The sequence below is a fragment of the Dermacentor albipictus genome, chromosome 3 (assembly GCF_038994185.2).
Source record: "Dermacentor albipictus isolate Rhodes 1998 colony chromosome 3, USDA_Dalb.pri_finalv2, whole genome shotgun sequence".
Taxonomy (NCBI): Eukaryota; Metazoa; Arthropoda; class Arachnida; order Ixodida; family Ixodidae; genus Dermacentor; species Dermacentor albipictus.
In genome coordinates this window covers 117,409,902-117,431,229 of record NC_091823.1, presented here as the reverse complement: position 1 = coordinate 117,431,229, position 21,328 = coordinate 117,409,902, and the positions used below count along the sequence as shown (strand labels likewise).

The window sequence follows — 21,328 nt, the reverse complement described above, 5'->3', positions numbered from 1 at the left end:
AAGGCTGATCGTCAAGGCAGCCCACGTAAGCACGGCAGTATGTAGACACCCTGTAGACGCCGCGCCTAGATGACCGAAGCGCGACAGCTGATGACCTCCGCGACTAAAGAAATAGTCCCGCTGACACGACTCGGCCCACATCGAAGCGCGGACTGCCATCTTCTCCATCGGCAGGGTCACCTTACGTCCGGCCCATGACGTCAGTCTAGTGAGCACGCCCATTGATGGAAGCTCGTGTGCATCCGCCTTTGAGGAGCAAATGTCGCCGCCTTCTAAAGTTGTACCCGGCTATAGTTCCCTTCCGTCGGGCTTAGACCGAAAGCACTAGCGCACGTACACTTCTCCCTATAATATCTCTATGCATTCATCCTTATCTGCTCTGCATAAAGCCGCTTTCACTCCGCCTAGCCATTCCATGCCTCAGCGATGCACCAAAACCACATATTATGCTCCCATAGTTTGACTCTCTGTATGCGTGATCCTGAACTTGCGTGTATAGGAGAGTTGCGATGTCTGACCACAAGGCACTTAACTTCGTGCAGTCTTCGTGCAGTGTAAAAATGTAACAATAACGTATGAATATTGAAGGAAGAACCCTAAATGCTAGTTTGCTTAACACGTAACAAACATATTTTTCTGCGTAGCTGTGTATTTTCTCGTGAAATTTTTTTTTCTCTTTACGTAGAAAAAGTCCTCCACCTATCACTAGATGCTCCATTGGATTACCACCTAAAGAACATCTTGGTTTCTGGGTTATTTGTTAGTGTTAGCGCACTTATCATAAAACATTCACTTTCAGGAGACGGTTAACAGACATCTATACAGCTTATGGAATCGCAGCTCTGAGAGATGTCACTGCAGATGAGATTAATAAATGAAGAAGCGTATGCGCGTTTCTTTCTCACATCGTCTAAAGAGGTAGTTGAAAGTGGCGCTTGTCGTTCGTTGTTCGATGAATAATAAGTTGCAGTCTTCGGAGCACTCACAAATCCAGGTGCATGCGGGATGGCCATCGAGTAAGCTACACTTCTACAGTTCACAACATCTGTACAGTTTTGTTGTTACGCTACTTTCTTTCGCGAGTGTGCGCTACCCCATTTTTGCCGAAATGCAATCAGAAGCGCTTTTAAACGAATGCACGTGCCCCTACACCATGTGTTGGTTGACGCTAGACGATCGCATGCTCAGCCTCGAGCAGACCACCGAGCGAATTATTGAACGCTGCATGCAATCTGTCTTTTCCGCAGCTTCAAGGACACTGGCAGAATATTGGCAGAGTGTAAAGTCGATTTTCTTTCCACGTATCCTTGTACTCCACGTGATACAGGAAAGTTTCCTTCGAGACGTGCCTCGAGAAAGTCGAGCTCGGGTTTAACCGGGCGGGGCAACACCACGGACCAGTCGCGCCAGTCCCGCAGCCATCCCGAATCCTCCAGGCACGACAACACGACGAGGCTTTCGGCGAACGCACCGACCAAGAAGGAGAACGGAGAAGGGGCGGCGTCAGCGCCTTGCAAGCCACCGTCGGCTACTGTGAGCTCGGCTAAAGCGGCACCGCCCGCCAAGCCCGAGCCTTGCAAGCCCGCTTCTGGCCGACGCAAGCCGACTGCGTGGGACACCTGGAAGTACCCGGCGTACGGCTTCGGCGGAGGCGTCTTATTTCTCATACTCACAATCCTCCTCTACCGGGTTTGTGTAATTTACGTTTCTATTGCGGCGCTGTTGAATGCAGGAGATGACTGTACTGCTTTCAATAGGTGAAGCGCCAATAGTGATGGCTCTGCCGTCACTATTGGACAAGGCGCTTTGTCCTGTCTGTATTCCTTCTTATGTGCCGTCACTATTGGCGCTTCACCTATTGAAAGCTGTGCACCAACTAGCCCCACAACGTGTTTTGACTGTACTGCAACAGCACTATGGGGCGCATCAAACATATAGAAGGTGGCAAATCACTTTTACGGAAACCGGCAAGCTGGATGAAGTATCATGAAGGGGAAAAATTGTCATCCACTCAAATGTAGCACGAAACTACAAAGGAAACCTACACGGGTTTGTGAGAAAGAAAGCTTTGCAGTATAAGGACGAATTCGTCTTGGTCTGGGATCCGAATTAGGGACCAATGCCTTTCCGGGATGGTCGCTCTTCCATCTAAGCTAACCAGGAGGGTCGCACACCGCCGCGCGAGGCCGAATTAATCGTCAGCTCGAAGCACAGGGACGCAGAGTACGGTAAATCAGTTCTCCGAAATCGGGCAAGGTGGAGTCCCTGTGTCCATGGGCCGTCAGGGCCACACTGTCCCGTGAGAACCTCCACTGAGATCCGAGAGGGCCGAATAGCCGTGGCCCATGGCCGGCTCAAACCGCAAAATAATGGGCGCGAAGATAAACCATGTATGCTGTCACAATAATTGTCGCGCGACTGGCCGCTCGAGGCACTTTGCGTGTATTCGCGGGCATCCTTGACGCTCGGAAAAACTTTTATGTAGCACGTAATGAGAAACAGAAAGCTGAATCGGGAGTTTGTATGTCACACTGCAATTTTCTCATTGACACTTTTCATCTAATTTTAATATTTGAGACGTTAAATAAAGAATTAAGGTTATTTATTTAATTAGCCCGAATGAAGAAAAAAAGTAATTTAAGTATCTCTAAGCGACGGCAAGCAACCTTACCTTGGTTCTGTCTAGCTACATGGTATTCGCGTATTTTAAAACTCTGGATAAAATTAGCTGGGACACCCTGTATACACGTTAGAGATGCCCATGAGAACGACCATCGTTCTGGCTTGATAAATTCTTGCACCGTCTTCTGTGTTGATCGGGGTGTTGATGACAAGATAGTCAGAAATTCTTACTGTCTGTGCATTTGCTGTTGTTGGTTTTTGAAATGGTGTTCTATTAGATGTCCCAGAGATGCAGTTTCGCTTTTAACTGTGGTTTGGCTAATCCAGCGTTGCAAATCATTCACACGCATATACACTCTGACTGAGCCTATAGATTCGAGATTCTCAATTGGTGAATTGGCTCTATCAACTAAGAAGGCCAAGGAGTCTGGTGTGCTGACCGTTTCAGGTAACTCGATGGCAACGTCTCCATCTTTCTGGTAGTTCCTCACCAGTAGACGACCGTCTTCCTGTGGGGCGATGGGGAATGACGCCCACATGGTTCATAACTGTGACTGCGCTGAATCGTAACATTCCGGTTAATCAGACCCAATTGATCTGGCCCCCTCTTCTTCCTGTTCTCTTATTTGGCATCTCCTGTGCACTTCTTCCTTCTCTTTCACGAACGTTACACCTCTCCACCCCCTTTTTTTTCTTTACTTCGCGAAAGAAGGCCATCGTCTATTCGAGTACATATCAGCGTAGCTAAAAAAGCAGGCAAGAAAGAACTGGTGGCACGGGATCACCATTGAAATTACCCAATTAAGTGAAAAACATATAGTAAGCAAGCGTGAAGGCGGCGCAGAAAGAGAGTGAGGGAGCGTAAAAAATATAAAACAAAATATACTGTCATAATCACAACGGAGCATGGGGGCAGATTTCATCGAGGAATTTAACATATTTCTGCCATTGAAGTGGGAGGGGGGAGGAGTTTCCACAGCCAACGTGAGCACTCAGGCATTCGTCACCTACCTTAAACATGACTTGTTAACAATGACAAATTGTGAAATGTTAATTTTGGGCCCCACTGCAGAAGGCACTCATATACGTCGCCTTCGTTAAGTATTCATATTTACCAAACCTGACAAATGCGACACCTTAAGGAACGTTGATTTTGTTGAGGAGCAATGTCGCAAAACGGCATCAAGTTTTCTAATAAAATATTCACTGTTGTACCTCTGTAACTTCACCCGCCGTGGTTGCTCAGTGGCTATGGTGTTGGGCTGCTGAGCACGAGGTCGCGGGATCGTATCCCGGCCACGGCGGCCGCATTTCGATGGGGGCGAAATGCGAAAACACCCGTGTGCTTAGATTTAGGTGCACGTTAAAGAACCCCAGGTGGTCAAAATTTCCGGAGTCCTCCACTACGGCGTGCCTCATAATCATAAAGTGGTTTTGGCACGTAAAACCCCAAATATTATTATTATTACCTCTGTAACTTTGTTTGCATCTTGTTTTTGTACGCAAGCTCAGCAAAATTCTATATGCAATGTCATCACGGCTGCGCAAAAAAAAAAAAAAAAACGGCAACGAGGTCTTCAGCGAGCTTTGGCGCGCTGTAGCGTATCTGATTTCTCAGCAAGTAAGATTAATGATCCAAGAAAGGCTGTTTAGGCCGCCGTCAAGACGCAGGTATGATTTCCTGCTGCTTACTGTTGACATCACGGGTTTCGTTGGTTGCTAATAGGAGAACGCACGCTGAAATACACAAGGGCAGTTCAGTTTAGCTGCAGCACCTGCATTCAGTTCGAGCATGGCCGGAGGAATGCAGGCTGCGCAGTTACTCCGAAATCGACGCAACTTTTATCAGAGAGCATTTTCGCCACGGACCTGTCTCCCAGGTGATGTTCCCGTTCCCGGTGATACCGACCAAGTTCTACTCCATCTGCGAGACCGGCGGCTGCGCCGAGTTCAGCCGCCTCATCCGCAGCAGCATCAGCACGGCGATCGATCCGTGCGACAACTTCTACCGCTTCGTGTGCTCCACTTGGGACTCACAGCACAACGTGTCGGTGAGGCAGGCGCACCGAGACGAGTACGTGGCGTCGCTGGCGGCCACGGCGCGCGCCGTCGTCGTGGCCGCCGACGAGGCACCTCAGACGCTGCGCCAGAAGGCCGCCCTGCTGTACCAGAGCTGCGAGGCCGTGGCGCAGCGGCACCGCGATGACACCGGACAGTTCCGCAACCTCTTGGCGAAGGGAGGTCTGACTTGGCCGCAGGTGACTGTCGCGAGCACATTTGCTGCGTTCTGGTGTGTAATCTTAGGCTATTGATGATCCTCAGAGCAAGGCGTGGCCAAACAGAGGTGACTATGTTGCAGTCACTTTCCATGCTTAGGACGATCCCTCACGCTTAGGGTGTTGATATAGTCTTGCGTAACCCGGTCGTGCTCCACGCGCGGCGCTGTGAGGCTACGCCGTAGAAGATTGGACGCTCTAGAGTTACGTGGTCCGGCGTGCTGTGGTTTGCTGACGTGGAAATAGAGCACGTCCTATCTCACCCCAAAGCCGATAGACCATGGAGAGAGCTTCGAGCGCTGGCTTGGCTGGGCGGCTGCTTGCAGGCCTACAGTTTCGGTGCAATGATTGGAGCCGTGCGTCGCTAGCGCCTCCGCGAAGCGAAAAAGCGCTCGCTCGTCTAAGCCTTGGGCGCACGCACTGCAGCATCACCTGAACGCCGCGCTGCTGCAGGCCACATTCACAGCGCCAAACCGCAGAGCGCATGTTTTCAGGGATCTAGGCGTGGCCAGCGTGACGCACCCGACTTCGCCTCCCGCTGTAGGCAGGCTGTGGAAAAACCGATCTATATCCACGCCCTTAAGCATGGATATACAGAACACGCATTTGGACGATGGGTGTAACAGGAGGAAGCTTTACCCGAGCTTCGCTTGCGCTCCGCTCAGACGTCAGGCGCCGCGGCATCGGAGGAAATTTTGTGGACTTTGAAATTTTCATAACTGCGTCTTCGCGAGACGCGAGTGGCGCGCTGGCAGCGTGACTGCGATACGACTAAGCACCAATGTGGCCCCATCATCACGCTCCGCTCAATCACTTTAGCGGAGTGAGGGAGACGCTCTATCAGGGCGTTTACATGAACCCAATAGATGCGGGTCGAGTAAATACCAAGGCCAATCGAGCCAGACGTGACCGCGTTTACATGAACTCTCTTCCCAGGAGTCTGGACAACGATAGCGCACGGCCCCCTCTCCCCTTTGCGGCGATTGCGACGCGATCGACACGCTCCAGCACCTGCTAGGCGAGTGCCCCAACTTTTCGCTCGCGCGCGCGTCTCTTGCCCGTGTCCACCATGGGCACGGCCTGCCGTGCGACACCGTGACTGAACTCCTGCACCCCTCGGGCTGCCCTTCACGACACAGGACACTACTACGTGCGCTCCTGACATTCGCTGAGGCTGTCGGCCTCGCCGACCGCCTTTGGCTCCATCACATTTCCGCGGCGTGCTGCTGTTTCTGATGCACTTTCTCTCCCTCTACTTTCATTCCCTACCCCCTGTGCAGCGCGGTTGAGGTGTCCTCCGCTGAGAGACAGTTACTGCACTGCACTTTACCCCAACCTTTCCTTCCCATCATCAAGAATCTCCTTCTCTTCTCTCGAGCCGAGGCATCAACGCGTTCGACATGGTTTCCCTTGCCCGCGGCCGTCTGCAACAACTCCATTTCATGGGTCTTATGGTTACGATGAGGTTGCACTGGTCAGTGCTTGTCTTAGTCTGGTCCTGTTACTATTGCCGCTGGTGGCGCATAAATCGCGACGTCAAAGTGATCCCGCACAAGTCTCGGCGCTGGCGGGTCCAGTCCGTCCACGTTTACATGCATGCTGCGAGTAGGTCGGGCTCGGTCAACGTACCCCATGCCATCCGGTTGACTCGGCGCGACTTAACACTCGTTCAACCTGACCGGCTAGTTTTTTACATGAACTCGACAGGCCTATTCCAGCCCAAAGAGCCCACTCAACTCGGTTCCGTTGGGGTCATATATAAACGCCCTGCATGTTCCGTTGCAGGCATAAAGCTCGGGATGTCCTACATTGTGCGCGCAAGTTAGAGGCGATCTTTTGACGAAATTATCTTGTATGCATAAGAATCCAGCATACGGTATTACAACGTGCGTATACATATTAAGGGCGCGGTCAATAGATGTGAACCATGGCCACAACATAATACAATACGGCCGATGATCAGCACATTATGCAACTCACAAAACAATGACGCTGGGGACCAGAACCTTCGCGGCGCCAGGGAGTGGCAACAGCCACAGCAGCAACAACAAAAATCGCTTGTTTCTTTCCGGACCCCCACAACGCGAGAAACAGCCTCCAATGGCGGCCTGTATGGTTATTAGACGTCTCCATGGTCATACTGTGACCGCAGACGCCGCGTGCGCATGCGTATAATTTATGTGCGCGTGCTATGTCCTATTACAATTGCTCCATTCCGTGCCTAAAATGCTTATTCGCATAACGATGCAGTACAGCGGCAAAGCTGACTTAAAGAAACCGATCAATATGCAACGAATATTAGGCCTCTGCCTTATGCGCACTCCTCAACGCATGACGATCTGAAGCGAACTGAATTAAGCCTACGCTGGCTACGAACTAATGGCTTGAATTACGCCTGGCTACGGCTATCTAGCAGCGCATAATGCGCGAAGAAAATGAGTAACAGCGCTGGACCACGTCACGTGACTGAGGCAGACGAAGCGCTGGCTTTCGTTCTTAGCCACATCTCGTTGTGCAGCGCTGTTACTCGTATTCTTCAGGCACGCACAAACCAGCTTAAGTTAGGGTGTTACTACATAAAGCCAATTACGATGTGGCAGTGCTGGATGAAGCGACTTTCTTTTTTAAAAAATATTTTTGTCATGGTGACGCTGGGTAGTTTTTTTTAGACAATCCTCCCACTTTTATGGATACGGCCATATATTTGATAGCCTTGCTCGTACAATTGGGAGAGATGGTGGGGAATTCACCAGTCTCCTGGAGAAAGTGGGAGAGTTGGCAGAAGAATGGTTGATACAGAAGTTTTAGCGCGGCGGATGGTAAGCTGTCAGCTGAATTGAATTCTTGTGTATTAAGTGCCAAAACTATGATTTAATTATGATGTACGCCGTAGTGGGGGACTCCGGACTGATTTTGACCACCAGTGGGTCTTTAACGTCCCGCGAATGCACGGGACACGGGCGTTTTCTCATTTTTCTCCCATGAATATGTGGCCACCGCAGTCGGGATTTGATTCCTCAACCTTCTGCTTAGCGGCGCAACACCATAGCCGCTAAGCCATGGCGGCTGGTGAAATGGTCAGCTAAAGCTCTTCATTGAAGATACGGGCGACCATGACTACACCCGGTGACAATATTCTGTAGCAGCACAGCGAAAGATATATGGAGCTGTAGCACACATTTCTTCTTTTTTTTTACTCTGCATCTTCATGTAGTCGGCGCACGTAATCAAATGGAAGTTACGTACCATAGAACAAATCGTACCACTTGTTATATTTATTTTTGTTCAAGATTTATCTCTCAACAAATGCTCTTCGTAGTTTTCCGGCTTTCTTTTATCCATGCCCGGCTTCCCCGGTCCTGTAAACACGCAGAAATATGTCGGCATTTTCTGGCGTAGTAACGAAGAGCAGAAGCTCCGCATGTGCGAGCGCATACTAGTAGGTTATGATGTGCTACTGCAGAAACTTGTGGTCAGGTAGAGTACAACGAATACCACCCTTCCGTGTTGATGCTGTTCGGACTGAATAAATTACTAGGGCAAGCGAGACTTCCCGCAACATCTCAAGACAGTGGCATTGCTATAAGAACCAGACGACGGTCATTGGGACGCATGCACCCTTATTGAACCCATGGGCACCGGTGGTGCGTTAGGAAGGATACACCTCCCGTAGCCGTGGCGGACAGCCCTTACCCTCTCGGACGGGAGTGACGGAGGAGTAGCTCCGGCGTTGGAATGAATCCGGCGTCACTCCATATTGAAAGCGAAGTTTTTTCTTTGAGAACCTCGCCGTATTTCCTGTCCATGGCTGCGGCTTGGTTTTTCACTTGCCGAATGGGCCATCCAATAACAGCGGAGTAGGCGTCGTGTGCGCCGCTGGGCTTCCTGCACTATAACCAGATGGCCATGGCCTGCACGCATCCGCGGCAGCGGCGCTGCAGGCGTGCGGGAACAAAACAGAACCAGAAAGCTTGCCTGAATGAATGAGTAAGCGCTTCTTGGGCATAGAATGGTTTTGAATTGCGCTACGTACCTAGGTGCACGCTGCCTCTGAAACCTTGATGCATTCGAAGAATATGTTGTACTCGCTAGCAGTAAGCAACTCAGCCTAAAGTGCGTGCGTGCGTGCGTGTACTCGTGTTTCGACTCCTCATGCACTTACCCAAAGCTTCGCTCTATAGCTATTCCTCCCCGCTGAATCTGCTGCAATTAAAATTTTTTTGCCATAAGGATAATAATGATACAATGGACACGGGGCCCTACTTCATTACAACTGAGGGTCTTAATAAGTCCGGACTTATACTAACAAGACTGTCGCATTTTCCTCGTCATTGTAGCCTGCGAAGGAGAAACCAGCTTCCAATGACAGCGACGGCTTCTTCTTCGACGCAATAGTCTACAGCCACTTCCAAGTCGGCTTCGACCCGGTGTTCACTGTTGGCAAGGTCACCGACGCCATCGTCACCGTGCAACTCAGAGATGTCATCCCGGACTGGATCCACACGAGAGGCGAGTGGAAGGCTACGCACGCGTACGACGACAAGTTGCGGCGCGTGTGCCGCCACTTTAGCCACCAGCGGAGCTCGTGCGAAGCCGAGCTCACAGCCTTCGCCAGCGTCGACGACGAAGTGAGCAGAGCGCTCACCGTACTCTTCAGAGAAGACGACGGGCCGCCGTTAAAGCGAAGCCAGTTCGAAAATGCCAGCTCGGCGAGACCCTTCGATGCCTGGGCGCGGGTCTTTTCCAAGCTCCTCGGGGTTGCTGTGGAGCAAGTGCAATCGCCGGCCACAAGGTCAGTCATGTGTGTTACGTATTCGCTGGATGCGGAGGCCGTAACGCCTGCTCAGACCACCCGTATTCATGGCTGAGTGGCCCTGCCGTTGCGCAGACGAGATTGCAAAGTGAATTCTGATCAGCCATATCATATGCTCTTTAACTCTTGCGGTCACACCAAGGTCGCTGTGACTTCTATCCTGTTTCGTTGGTGCGAGGTGGGTTGGTGCTGAACTCCCTGTGGCTACAGCAACCAAACACCACAATGCCTTAGCTCTCTTAGCTATGTCGTCATCAATCTAGACCGGGCGATCAAGAAATCAGTTTCGCAACGCCGAGAAGCGGCGATTATCTCATGCATGCCTTCCTGATGCCACATTCCGAAGCTTAACATCGATTCACTTGTTTTACGTTGCTAGAGAAAGATCTAAGATGCCGTATAGAGAGCTGGTGCTACATCGCGGCCCCATTTGTCTTCGATGTCGACTTCGAATAAGTATTTCGCGACGGGAAAAAAAATTCGATTTTTTGTAAAATTGATCCCAAGAGCTGCTACATATCAAGTGAGTACAATTATGAAAAAAAATATGATTATGTGCTGCTTCGCCAAACTGGGGTTCTTGACAGCACTCTTCGATGAATCTGGTCTAGAATGGAAAGGTGGTTATGTTTTTTTTCGCGTACTGGGCTGACAGAAATTTAGGTGAGATCGTTACGACGACTTCATTTCAGTAAGCAACACGAGACCACATGTAACCAGAATCGGCCTTGAACGTTTCTTACTTCTCTTCATCTTTCTTTTCCTGTGTAGCCACCGACTAGCGGTGGCCTGTGCAGTAGCGTTGTCGAAAGACACTGCTCATAGGAGGAAGCTTTATGACGGGTCTTCTAGCTAAATACATGGAAATTGACAAATCGTTTTTTTGGGCAACCAGTGCATCACATTTTTTTACGTAAGTGGCATTTAAAAATAATTTTAAAATATAGTGACTGAAGACAGGTTATCTTTTATTTAGGTGGCTAGATTGTATGAAAAATTGTTATAAATAACAAATTAATAACAAACTTTCACGTCTGAAACATTGTAACTCAGCTATGAAAATTGATCACGCTTGTGAGAACTGCAGCTCTTCATACATCTAAAACAAACTAAATTGATTTACTTTAAACCCCTCATAAATACCCCATTATTACATTAGTAGCTTTATTCCAAGGAACTTGTAAAGTCTTTAACGAATTCACATAACTTTTAAATTATTGCAGGAAGTTTGTCCGCTTTCGCTGTTCTAAAGCACGCAATCTACAGAATTGCGATGTCTGATTTTGGTTCAGAATGATAAATTTATAAACGACATGGTTTTGTTTCAAACATATCAATTTGAGAAAATTTTGTAAGATATACGAAGCCGCAATTCAAGCTCGGTCTTACAGCAATAAGAATTTAGCTTTTTCTCTCACGTGCAACAAGATTTATCCAAATAAAAAATTGTTTGTTAAAGTAAGGGGTTTCCGTGTTTTACATGCATTGTAAGAAGTAGCATTGCAGTTATCCCTTGAATAAAATTTGTAGCACTTGCAAATAAAAGCTAAATTCAAGTGACTGCAGCAAGTAGAATATAGATTTATGGCTCGAAATGTTTTACAAAAATTGTCAGAAGTTGGTATGTTAGAAAGGTAGAACCACGCCGTTTTCAAACCTTGCGTCACAAACTTCCAAACTCTGCATCACAAACACATATGGAAATTCTGTAAACTACCTCTGCTCAACCTTCAAAAGAGTCCAAAATTTCTGTAATTCACGTTGCTTTCAAATACAGGACTATATGTGAGCAGAAATTTTCCCAAGCCCTTCTAAACATAGTAATAATTTGACTTAATCGATAAATTAATAAATAAATTTTAGCCGCTTTAGATACATTGTGCAGTTTACAGAAATGTGATATTAGTTTCCATTGCTGAGTTAGGGAGTTATGAGATTTGCTGATTCATCTTCTTGAGGTATTGTAATTTTCATCACTTTTATAACATAGTCTGCGGCCGAAATAAAACAGTCGCTTTCAACAATCACAAGGTTCTAAGTTTTTGTTTGAAATACAACAAACCCCATCGAATTTGGTGGAGCTATTTCAGAGAGCATATAACCAACGGCTACATATATATATATATATATATATATATATATATATATATATATTCGTATTTTCCTAAAAAGATGAAGCAGGTTGTGGGTAAAGGCAGCACCAAAGAGCAGCTTGAGGGGTGCCCACAGCCCCCTCTTAACGTAACAAAAACTGGGGCTCTTACATAGGTAGTCCTGCAATAACACTCCCGTTTAAAGGTATGCATAAAAATATTCACAGAATAAAACACCGATCTATAAATAAATATTGCCTGCCGTAATCTGGGAATGCAGTTTGCCAGGACAAAACATCTTGTCCATTTGTGTACTTAGTCTAACATGTTGAGTAGTGTAGTTTTGCGAGGATGTCATACTATTGGGGAATCTTGCACAAATTTTGTATGTTTCATAAGCTTAATTGCTTGAGCAGAATATGAAGCATATATTAATATATGATCTGGATTGATATCTAAACCGGCTTTGTCTCTTAACGCATACATCTGATTCTTGCCAATTCCTAGTTTCTTCACTGTTTTTAGGCTTCCTCCGTTCCTGAGAGCATGTTCAATTCTATCCATATTATACTTATATATCCATATATTATTACATATCCATATATATCCATATATCCATAATCTATCCATATATTATTAAGAGAAAAAGTCAGCAATATCATTACTAATATGGATGAGATAGTACAAGTGGCTGAGGAGTTCTATAGGGATTTGTACAGTACCAGTGCCATCCACGACGATAATGGAAGAGAAAATAGTCTAGAGGAATTCGAAATCCCACAGGTAACGCTGGAAGAAGTAAAGAAAGCCTTGGGAGATATGCAAAGGGGGAAGGCAGCTGGGGAGGATCAGGTAACAGCAGATTTGTTGAAGGATGGTGGGCAGATTGTTCTCGAGAAACTGGCCACCCTGTATACGCAATGCCTCATAACGTCGAGCGTACCGGAATCTTGGAAAAACGGTAACATAATCCTAATCCATAAGAAAGGGGACGCCAAAGACTTGAAAAATTATAGACCAATCAGCTTACTGTCCGTTGCCTACAAACTATTTACTAAGGTAATCGCAAATAGAATCAGGAACACCTTAGACTTCTGTCAAGCAAAGGACCAGGCAGGATTCCGTAAAGGCTACTCAACAATAGATCATATTCACACTATCAATCAGGTGATACAGAAATGTGCGGAATATAACCAACCCTTATATATAGCTTTCATTGATTACGAGAAAGCATTTGATTCTGTCGAAACCTCAGCAGTCATGGAGGCATTACGGAATCAGGGTGTAGACGAGCCATATGTAAAAGTACTGGAAGATATCTGTAGCGGCTCCACAGCCACTATAGTCCTCCGTAAAGAAAGCAACAAAATCCCAATAAAGAAAGGAGTCAGGCAGGGAGATACGATCTCTCCAATGCTATTCACAGCGTGTTTACAGGAGGTATTCAGAGACCTGGATTGGGAAGAAATGGGGATAAAAGTTAATGGAGAATACCTTAGTAACTTGCGATTCGCTGATGATATTGCCTTGCTTAGTAACTCAGGGGACCAACTGCAATGCATGCTCACTGACCTAAAGAGGCAAAGCAGAAGAGTGGGTCTAAAAATTAATCTGCAGAAAACTAAAGTAATGTTTAACAGTCTCGGAAGAGAACAGCAGTTTACAATAGGCAGCGAGGCACTGGAATTCGTAAGGGAATACATCTACTTAGGGCAGGTAGTGACTGCGGATCCGGATCATGAGACAGAAATAATCAGAAGACTACGAATGGGCTGGGGTGCGTTTGGCAGGCATTCTCAGATCATGAACAGCAGGTTGCCATTATCCCTCAAGAGAAAAGTGTATGATAGCTGTGTCTTACCAGTACTCACCTACGGGGCAGAAACCTGGGGGCTTACGAAAAGGGTTCTGCTCAAATTGAGGACGACGCAACGAGCTATGGAAAGAAGAATGATAGGCGTAACGTTAAGGGATAAGAAAAGGGCAGATTGGGTGAGGGAACAAACGCGAGTTAATGACATCTTAGTTGAAATCAAGAAAACGAAATGGGCATGGGCGGGACATGTAATGAGGAGGGAAGATAACCGATGGTCATTAAGGGTTACGGACTGGATTCCAAGGGAAGGGAAGCGTAGCAGGGGACGGCAGAAAGTTAGGTGGGCGGATGAGATTAAGAAGTTTGCAGGGACGGCATGGCCACAATTAGTAAATGACCGGGGTTGTTGGAGAAATATGGGAGAGGCCTTTGCCCTGCAGTGGGCGTAACCAGGCTGATGATGATGATGATGATGATGATGATGATGATGATGATGATATCTAAACCCGCATTGCAGGGAAAGGTTGAGCATTTTTCCTTCTGCCAATCGTACTGAGCAGTTTTTTCATTGCAGTCGTTTCGAATTCTCTTAAGGTTATTTCAATGACTTAGGGGGAACTAATTAAGAAAACGTCAAAAGGCCTCCATGCTTGTGTCCTAAGTGTTGGCACATTTCCATGAATCCCAGGGGCTTTATGCGTGTCACTCGGGCTGGATAATATCAATCTCGCTCTCAGCTCGGGCCCTAACTTACGCTCAAAAATTCATGTTGGTGCTAGATGTCAGTCCTCGTATATTGTAATCTGTCTGCCAAACAATACGGCTTATCAGGCACACCGTGTTGCATTTTGGCAAATGTTTGACTCAATGTCACGTGATGCGCCAAGTTACCGTGCTCAGCTTTCATCCCTATCTCCTAGCGCAGTTTGCACATTGCTCTGAACAGTCGTGTTTTGGGAAGTTGGAACTGGCTGAAGGCTGAATTTAAAAGGCGTTCGTCAAGTGACACTAAGGACGCGAACGCAAGCTAACCGAACGTATTACTTTAATACCAACAGGTTCGACCTAAAGGACCCGGCTCTCTTTCGGGCCCTTAACGAGGCTCTTGCCAAGTTCAGTGAAGACACGATGGTCCTGTACATGGCATGGATTACGATTTTCAACCTCGGACCACTGTTCAGTGCCGAGCTCTCGGACTCAATGACCGGCAGCGCACCGTCATCCCAGCCTGATCGAGTTGTTGAGGCACGATGTCTCGTCCTCATGGAGAAACTCCTCGGGCAGTGTATGCCGGCCGCCTTCGTGCAGCTCAATGTTGCACAGGAGGTAAGGAGAGCCTTTTGGCACAGAGCAGATAAAGAAACTCTGTAGCACGAATGCTGGGCTACTGGCCCTCATTACTCATGCGGCAATTCTGGAAACGAAAGGCGGCATAGGAAAACCCCGAACAGGCTTTTCGTACATTCTCCTTCGGTGCGACAACATTTGGTTTGCTTCTCCACCACAGTCGTTGTGGTACAGCAAATGATGAAATCGGCGATAAGCAAATGCTGAAAGCAAAAAAAAATATATCGATGTGAAGGGAAAGTAAACGGACAAAGGGCAAAATGACCCACCAACATCAGATCCATCGCATTTATATATGAGCTCTATTCAGTATAATTGGTCGCCCTGCTCCTCACGCTGAAACTTTGTCGCTTCAGTAGATGTCACACGGGCACACATTTAGACGCCTTATCAACTTACACAAGTTCATTCATTCCGCTGCTGCAATCATGTCCCCCTTTTCGTTCATCAGCGTTGTGAACAAAATTATGGGTTTTGCGTGCCAAAATACGATTTCATTGTGAGGCACGCCGCAGTGGGAGACTCCGGAATAATTTGGACCACCAGAGGTTCCTCAGCATGCACCTAAACCTAAGTACAAGGGTAGTTTCGCATTTCGCTCCCATCGAAATGCGGCTGCCGTGGCCAGAATTTGATCCCGGGACCTCGTCAGTCACTAAGCGACCACGGGAAGTTTTTATCAGCCATTCGGCCTGTTTCATCGCCGAATAAACCCAGTAAACTTAGCACCACTGAAAGCATCCTTGAACTGTTTCTGGTAATCCATGCACTTAGAAAGTACCTAACAAAGCTTTCCCTAAAAAGCTTTTAATTCGTATGACATATTAGTGCGTGAATAACCTGTTCAAGCTGTTCTCTATGTTTTAAGAAACCCGTGTATTTTGTCATTTTAATGCTACACTTTTTTCTAGTTTGTTCCCTTTTGTGCAATTCTAATGTACCCGCCATGCATTGTCTCAGAACTCAGGCGGCAGCATTTCTAAGTAAAAAAAAAAAGTGGGATGTTTTAACAGATCAGCTATTTGTACGACTAAGGGCACTCGAAAACATTAATGGTGCTCGCTCACACGATACTCATGGAGAACTAACACATTCACTTAATTTATACCTAGATCGAATTAGGGGTGTGTTAGCGGAGGGGCTGAAACAGCCTGCTGAATAAGTGTGATGGAGAAGAAGCCAGCTGTGAAACTATCGTAAACAGGTGAGAATGAAATCAAAACGAACATTCTACCACATTTCAAATGGCAGTTCCCTATATTCTATGCATGATGAGGATGTATGAGAGCAATGCGTTAAAGGAAATGAATTACCGATGACAACTGCCTAGCGAGCCTGGGGAGATAGCGCTGGGTCATTATCCTCCGGATGTAAACGCACACATGTATGTATGCATATGCAACACAGAGTACTTTCTGCTGGAAATTTAGGGGTCGCTAATTGACAAAACTTCGAGAACAGCTAAGCACTTTGCATGAGTTGTGAACGCGAAAGCATTTATGTCCAATTGAACGGCGCTGAGCGGTCCATCCAGTTTTGCGCTACGAGTAATGTTTCCAGTTTAGCGGCTGGCTATGCTGTTGAGTTTGCCAGATCCGTGACTGTCTCACTGCATCTATTGACGCATCAGCACATCGTGTTTCTGAGCCAAATTTTCACTACGTTCCTCGGGCCTCATCACCGCCATTCGATTCAGCTCTGCTTCGCGTTTTCGAGCCAAGAGGGGCTTGAATTCTGAGCCAAACTTAATTACTTAATTAATTTACAATGCCCCAAAGGCCCTACAAAACATAGAAAAGCGCTGGCGATTTTAAATAGTACGACGTGACTAGGCGACTGAGCGCAGCAAGATTAGTACTCTCAAACATGCCATGAATCGAATGATAGATGCTGCACACAGACCAAGGGCGTACGAAAGAATACAAAAAAAATTATTTACAGCAGCGTCATGCGATCCTACTTAAACATTATTGTCCGTGATGGTCCCAGGCTCAGGAGGACATCCGCCGCATCACAAAGAACATCGACTACCCTCTCAACATCACTCTGACCCAATTCACGGCCAACGGCTCGCAGCCAGCGAGGGACTTCTCCAAGTTCACCACGCGACCTCATCTGTTCGGCGACAACGGCCGTTTTGCGAGCGTCGCCGATCTCGAGCAAGCCGCCGCGGACGCCTTGCCGAAAATGAGCGACTCCGTGCTCGCCAACTACCGGCAGATCATGTCGTTCAGGCGAGCACATTTAGGAAAAGTATTGAGTGATAAGGGAGAAAATTAGTAGAAAGAAATCGAGTGCATAGTGCCAGAAATACTTGAACCCTGTTTTTTTTATTTTCTTTATATTATCGCAGGTAATCATTAGAGAAATGTGTTGGCCTGTGAGTACGTATGTGCAGATAGTACAAAGGCTTCGCGGAGCGCCCAGCGTAAGCATGGTACAAACCGTAGCGGTCGCTACAATTAGCTTTGGCTCCTTTGTACCTGCCGTGGTGGCGTAGTTCCTTTGGCATTTCGCTACTAAGCCCAAGTGCAAGGGATGAAATCGCTGCCGCTGCGCGTCTGCATTTCCTTCGGGGCGGAATGCAAGAACGGCCGTCTACCGTACAAGTGATGCGCGTTCAAGAACTTCAGGTCGGCGAGACAAATTGGGATGCGCCCACTATGCCGTGCCTCATAATCATATCATAATTCTGGCAAGCAGAAAGGGCATAATTTATAGTTCAATGAGACAGGTTTTGTGCCACCGCGTGTTGGAGGGGGTGGGGGGGCGGTGTTAGGTTGTCACACAACAACTGTATCTATAAGGTGGAGACTTGCCCGCTGTGAACAACGTACGCTCGCCCGAAGGAACCAATTGGAAACCATCCTTTTGAAAGCACATGATCGCGCTACAACTTTCGCCCTTGTCTTCTATGAAAGGTATGAGCCCTGGCTCATCGAAACAGATATCCCTACTCTGCGCATGGCGGCCTGTTTATTTATTTAAAAGCTGTTGCCTTATGTCAAAGCACAGCTTGGATGCGTGAAACAGCACGACATGAACCGAAGCACGCGATCGCTTGTGGAGATGTAGCCCCCCATTTGAGCATTGCTATTTTGCGTGGAATGCTTAAAGTGCAATGCCGGTATTTTTTAACCATATGAGCATATTGTGATTTTCATATGAGACTGACAGTGCTGTCACCAGTAGGGTAGCTCAGTTTGCCTAGAAATTCATCAATAATTTCAAATAACCAATAAGCGAGATGCCAAAACCAAAACGGGTCGCTCCTTCGTGTGACGTCACGATGAGTCCGTGGTGTCAGATCCTTTACTACCATAACGTAAACACGCAGAACGCATGATACACAAGCAGCACACATGGCACTAAAGCCGAAGAAGCGAACCTGATGATTTCTCCTGACGAGAGAGGGAGCTCTTATTGACTTTCCGAACTGCACTCTTGAGCACAATTACACCCTTTTGCCACACTACAATAATCGTCATCTGTCTTGTCCGCATTTCCTTTCTTTAACGCGGCGAGCCCGGTACAACCCAGCAACGAACGGCATGAGCGTTATCAGCATGACATAGCATTCCCGACAGGAAAGTAGAGGGCGCGGCGTTTTCAAGAAAGGAAACGCAAGCAAGGCAGATGACGATTATCGTTGCGTGGCAGAGATAAACACCAAAGGGTGTAGTTCGCCTGAGAGTGTGGACAGCGGTGATTTCAGCGATGGTTTCAGCGGTAGTGGCGGTCTAGTCTCTGACGTCACAAACAAAGGTAGCCAGTAAAAATCATGAGTCGGGAAGGCAACCAATCTCTGAAATTCATTTTCACGAAAGTTAAAGGATTACAACCATACTGTGGAGGACAGAAAAAGAGAAAGAGAAAGAGAACGTATATTCACAATTTTATTAACATAAATGGGCATGCAAAAGTCGCCGTAGTTGCCCCTTAATTAAGTTTCCTGGTTAGAGTACCTAAAAGAAGGTTGAGTCTCTTGTTTTTCGTTCATTCTTTCATTTTTGGATGAGACGGAAAAGAAGGAATTTCGATATTGTGCAAAAAATGAACCAGATATACAAAAAATCCACTAAGACACTTGTATCTAGGCCTACGATGCATCATGCAACGCCTGTGGTGTGAAATCACGTTCCGCTATTGCCTGTCATACTAGTGAGTTTTGGCACTCTAGTACGCGTTAGTACGCGCCCACATACGGCGCCACAAAATGCAGGCATTCAGCAAAGTTCGTACATCAAAAATTCAATAATTTGTCACTCGCAAAGCAATAGAGGAATCACAGGCGTTACTTGACTTGAAGTAAACAAAAACAAGAAAAAAAAACGTAAAGAAGTTGAGTGCCCTTCCACTCTGTGAAGAAAGATGACCAGCAAAATTGTGCATGTGGGCCCCTTAATGGCGAACTGCACCTCCGCCGCGGGTCGGCCCGGCATTAAACTATCATCAGGATTGGCCCACCTATGGGGAGTGCTTAGCGCCTGCTTTACTTCCACCATGGGTCAGCCCGACATTGCACTATCTTCGGGATCGGCCCACGTTTGGCGAGTGCTTAACGCCTGCTTCACTTCCACCGTGGGTGGGCCCGGCATAGAGCTATCTTCGGTATCGGCCCACGTAGAGGAGTGCTTAACAGCTGCTTCACCTCCTCCGCTGGTCGGGCCGTGATTGCACTACCTTCGGGATCGGCCCATGTATGGGGAGTTTCTTGCTTACCATGCCAACAACGACGCTAAAATTTGTTTGGACGGTAGAGATATAGAGCTCCGCTGTAAAATAATCGCTTCGCGTAGTCACATCCACCGTAGTTAAGCAAGCACATACTGCTAGTTTGCTGAGATTCGTCACCTGCTCCCTGGCAACAATGCGATGTTCGAAGTCAACGAGATACTAAGCTTACAGTAAGGGCAAAAAATAAATTTACCAAGTAGACACTGGTTCCCTGGGCTATGGTAGCTATGATATCAAGCAGCACGCGCATTTTCGCCCGCCTGATACAGAACACGTAGCTGCTCGCCGCTGCATATCGCACTTCTGTGTCCGTCAATATTGAGCCTGCTCTCGCAGTTGCACCAGCTTCTTGAAATTTGTCGGCGTTAGCATCGATTTAAATGGACATCACTGAGACCACTCAGAGTGTTACGAGATGTCACAACGAGAGCTGAATCGCATTAGTGTTGCTTGCTAAAAAAATGGCCACGTCTACCGAATTGAAGTTCGTTCTTCCATCTCTTAGACGCCTTAATATTGATTATTTTTATGCAGCTTTTTCCCTTACAGCGATTCCTCCTTACAGCTGTCCCATGATGTAACGCGTGTTATCGCTTAAAGGCCCGTTTCTATGCGTTGGCTTACGCTAAACTGAAGACTTATCGCTTTTACGTAACACGTCATCCACCCCTTCACTGAGAGTGTAGGTGACACTTGTATTTTTCCGATCACTTCAGTTACCAGCGTTTGTGGAACGCGCTGCCATATGTTATCAGCAATTGAAGAAACCCATAATTATCTCGAAAATTTCAAGAAACGATGGTTTTGAGCTTGTTGAATCCATCTCCACTGTTTGCTTTAAAGGAGTCGTGTTCGGTCTGTTGCAAATTTATGGTGGCAAATCTATCAAAGGCTTTTCTGCTTCAGTGTTTTGAGTTAGGAGCACGAACTCTCTAACTTAAGTTTTATTTTTTTCCCACAGAATAGCCAAACTTAATGGATTCTTAACGCTGGATAATTTTATTGATAAATGAATACATGCCAGCTCAATCAACAACGTGACTATTCCTGTTGTTAGATCGAGCATCGTCCGTGCTAAACACTAAGAAATCTTAATTTCACTGGAAGACCCATAGTAACATCGTAGTGATCTAGCGAAGGTTCGTTCTTCTCACTAGCATGTCTGCTTTCGGCATAGGGTGTCCTAGCATTCTTACTGTAAGTCGTTATGAATAGCGGCTCTGGCAACTCGCTGCATGTAAAGGAACCTTTCTTGTGCACTTCATGTCGTTTAGTCAAGCGCAACTGGAACTAGCAGTCGCCGGGTTAAAACCTAGTCCAGGAGAACTCCAGAAAAACAAAATCTTCGCTTCCCATGCCCTATGCACCAGAACAACTTTAACTCCATAACATTATGAGCAATGGCCCACCAACGCCTTCGGTACGAAAACCCTTGCAAGGACAGACATCGTGTGCTACAATCGCAATCAGCTTAGTCAAGCCTTTGGCTTTGCAGCCTCCTGCACCGGGTGGTGTTATTGTCAGTTGACATCAACGACGCATCTCATCGGGTTTTCTATATAGGTCTATCCATTTATATTCGCGTTAAGGCACTGCAAGTCTTCGTCTATATAACATTATTGCG

At 47.0% G+C, this 21,328-nt stretch overlaps 1 protein-coding gene across 1 annotated transcript in view; it reads left to right on the top strand.

Annotated features, from left to right (window-relative positions):
* The window catches only part of LOC135915617 (neprilysin-1-like), a 37,805-nt gene that overhangs the window by 13,239 nt on the left and 3,238 nt on the right, over nt 1-21,328 (top strand). The window contains exons 5-9 of the mRNA XM_065448723.2: nt 1,328-1,689; nt 4,503-4,880; nt 9,236-9,690; nt 14,679-14,946; nt 16,957-17,201. Of these exons, the coding sequence (XP_065304795.2) occupies nt 1,328-1,689; nt 4,503-4,880; nt 9,236-9,690; nt 14,679-14,946; nt 16,957-17,201 (1,708 nt within the window). The remainder of the gene's footprint in view (nt 1-1,327; nt 1,690-4,502; nt 4,881-9,235; nt 9,691-14,678; nt 14,947-16,956; nt 17,202-21,328) is intronic.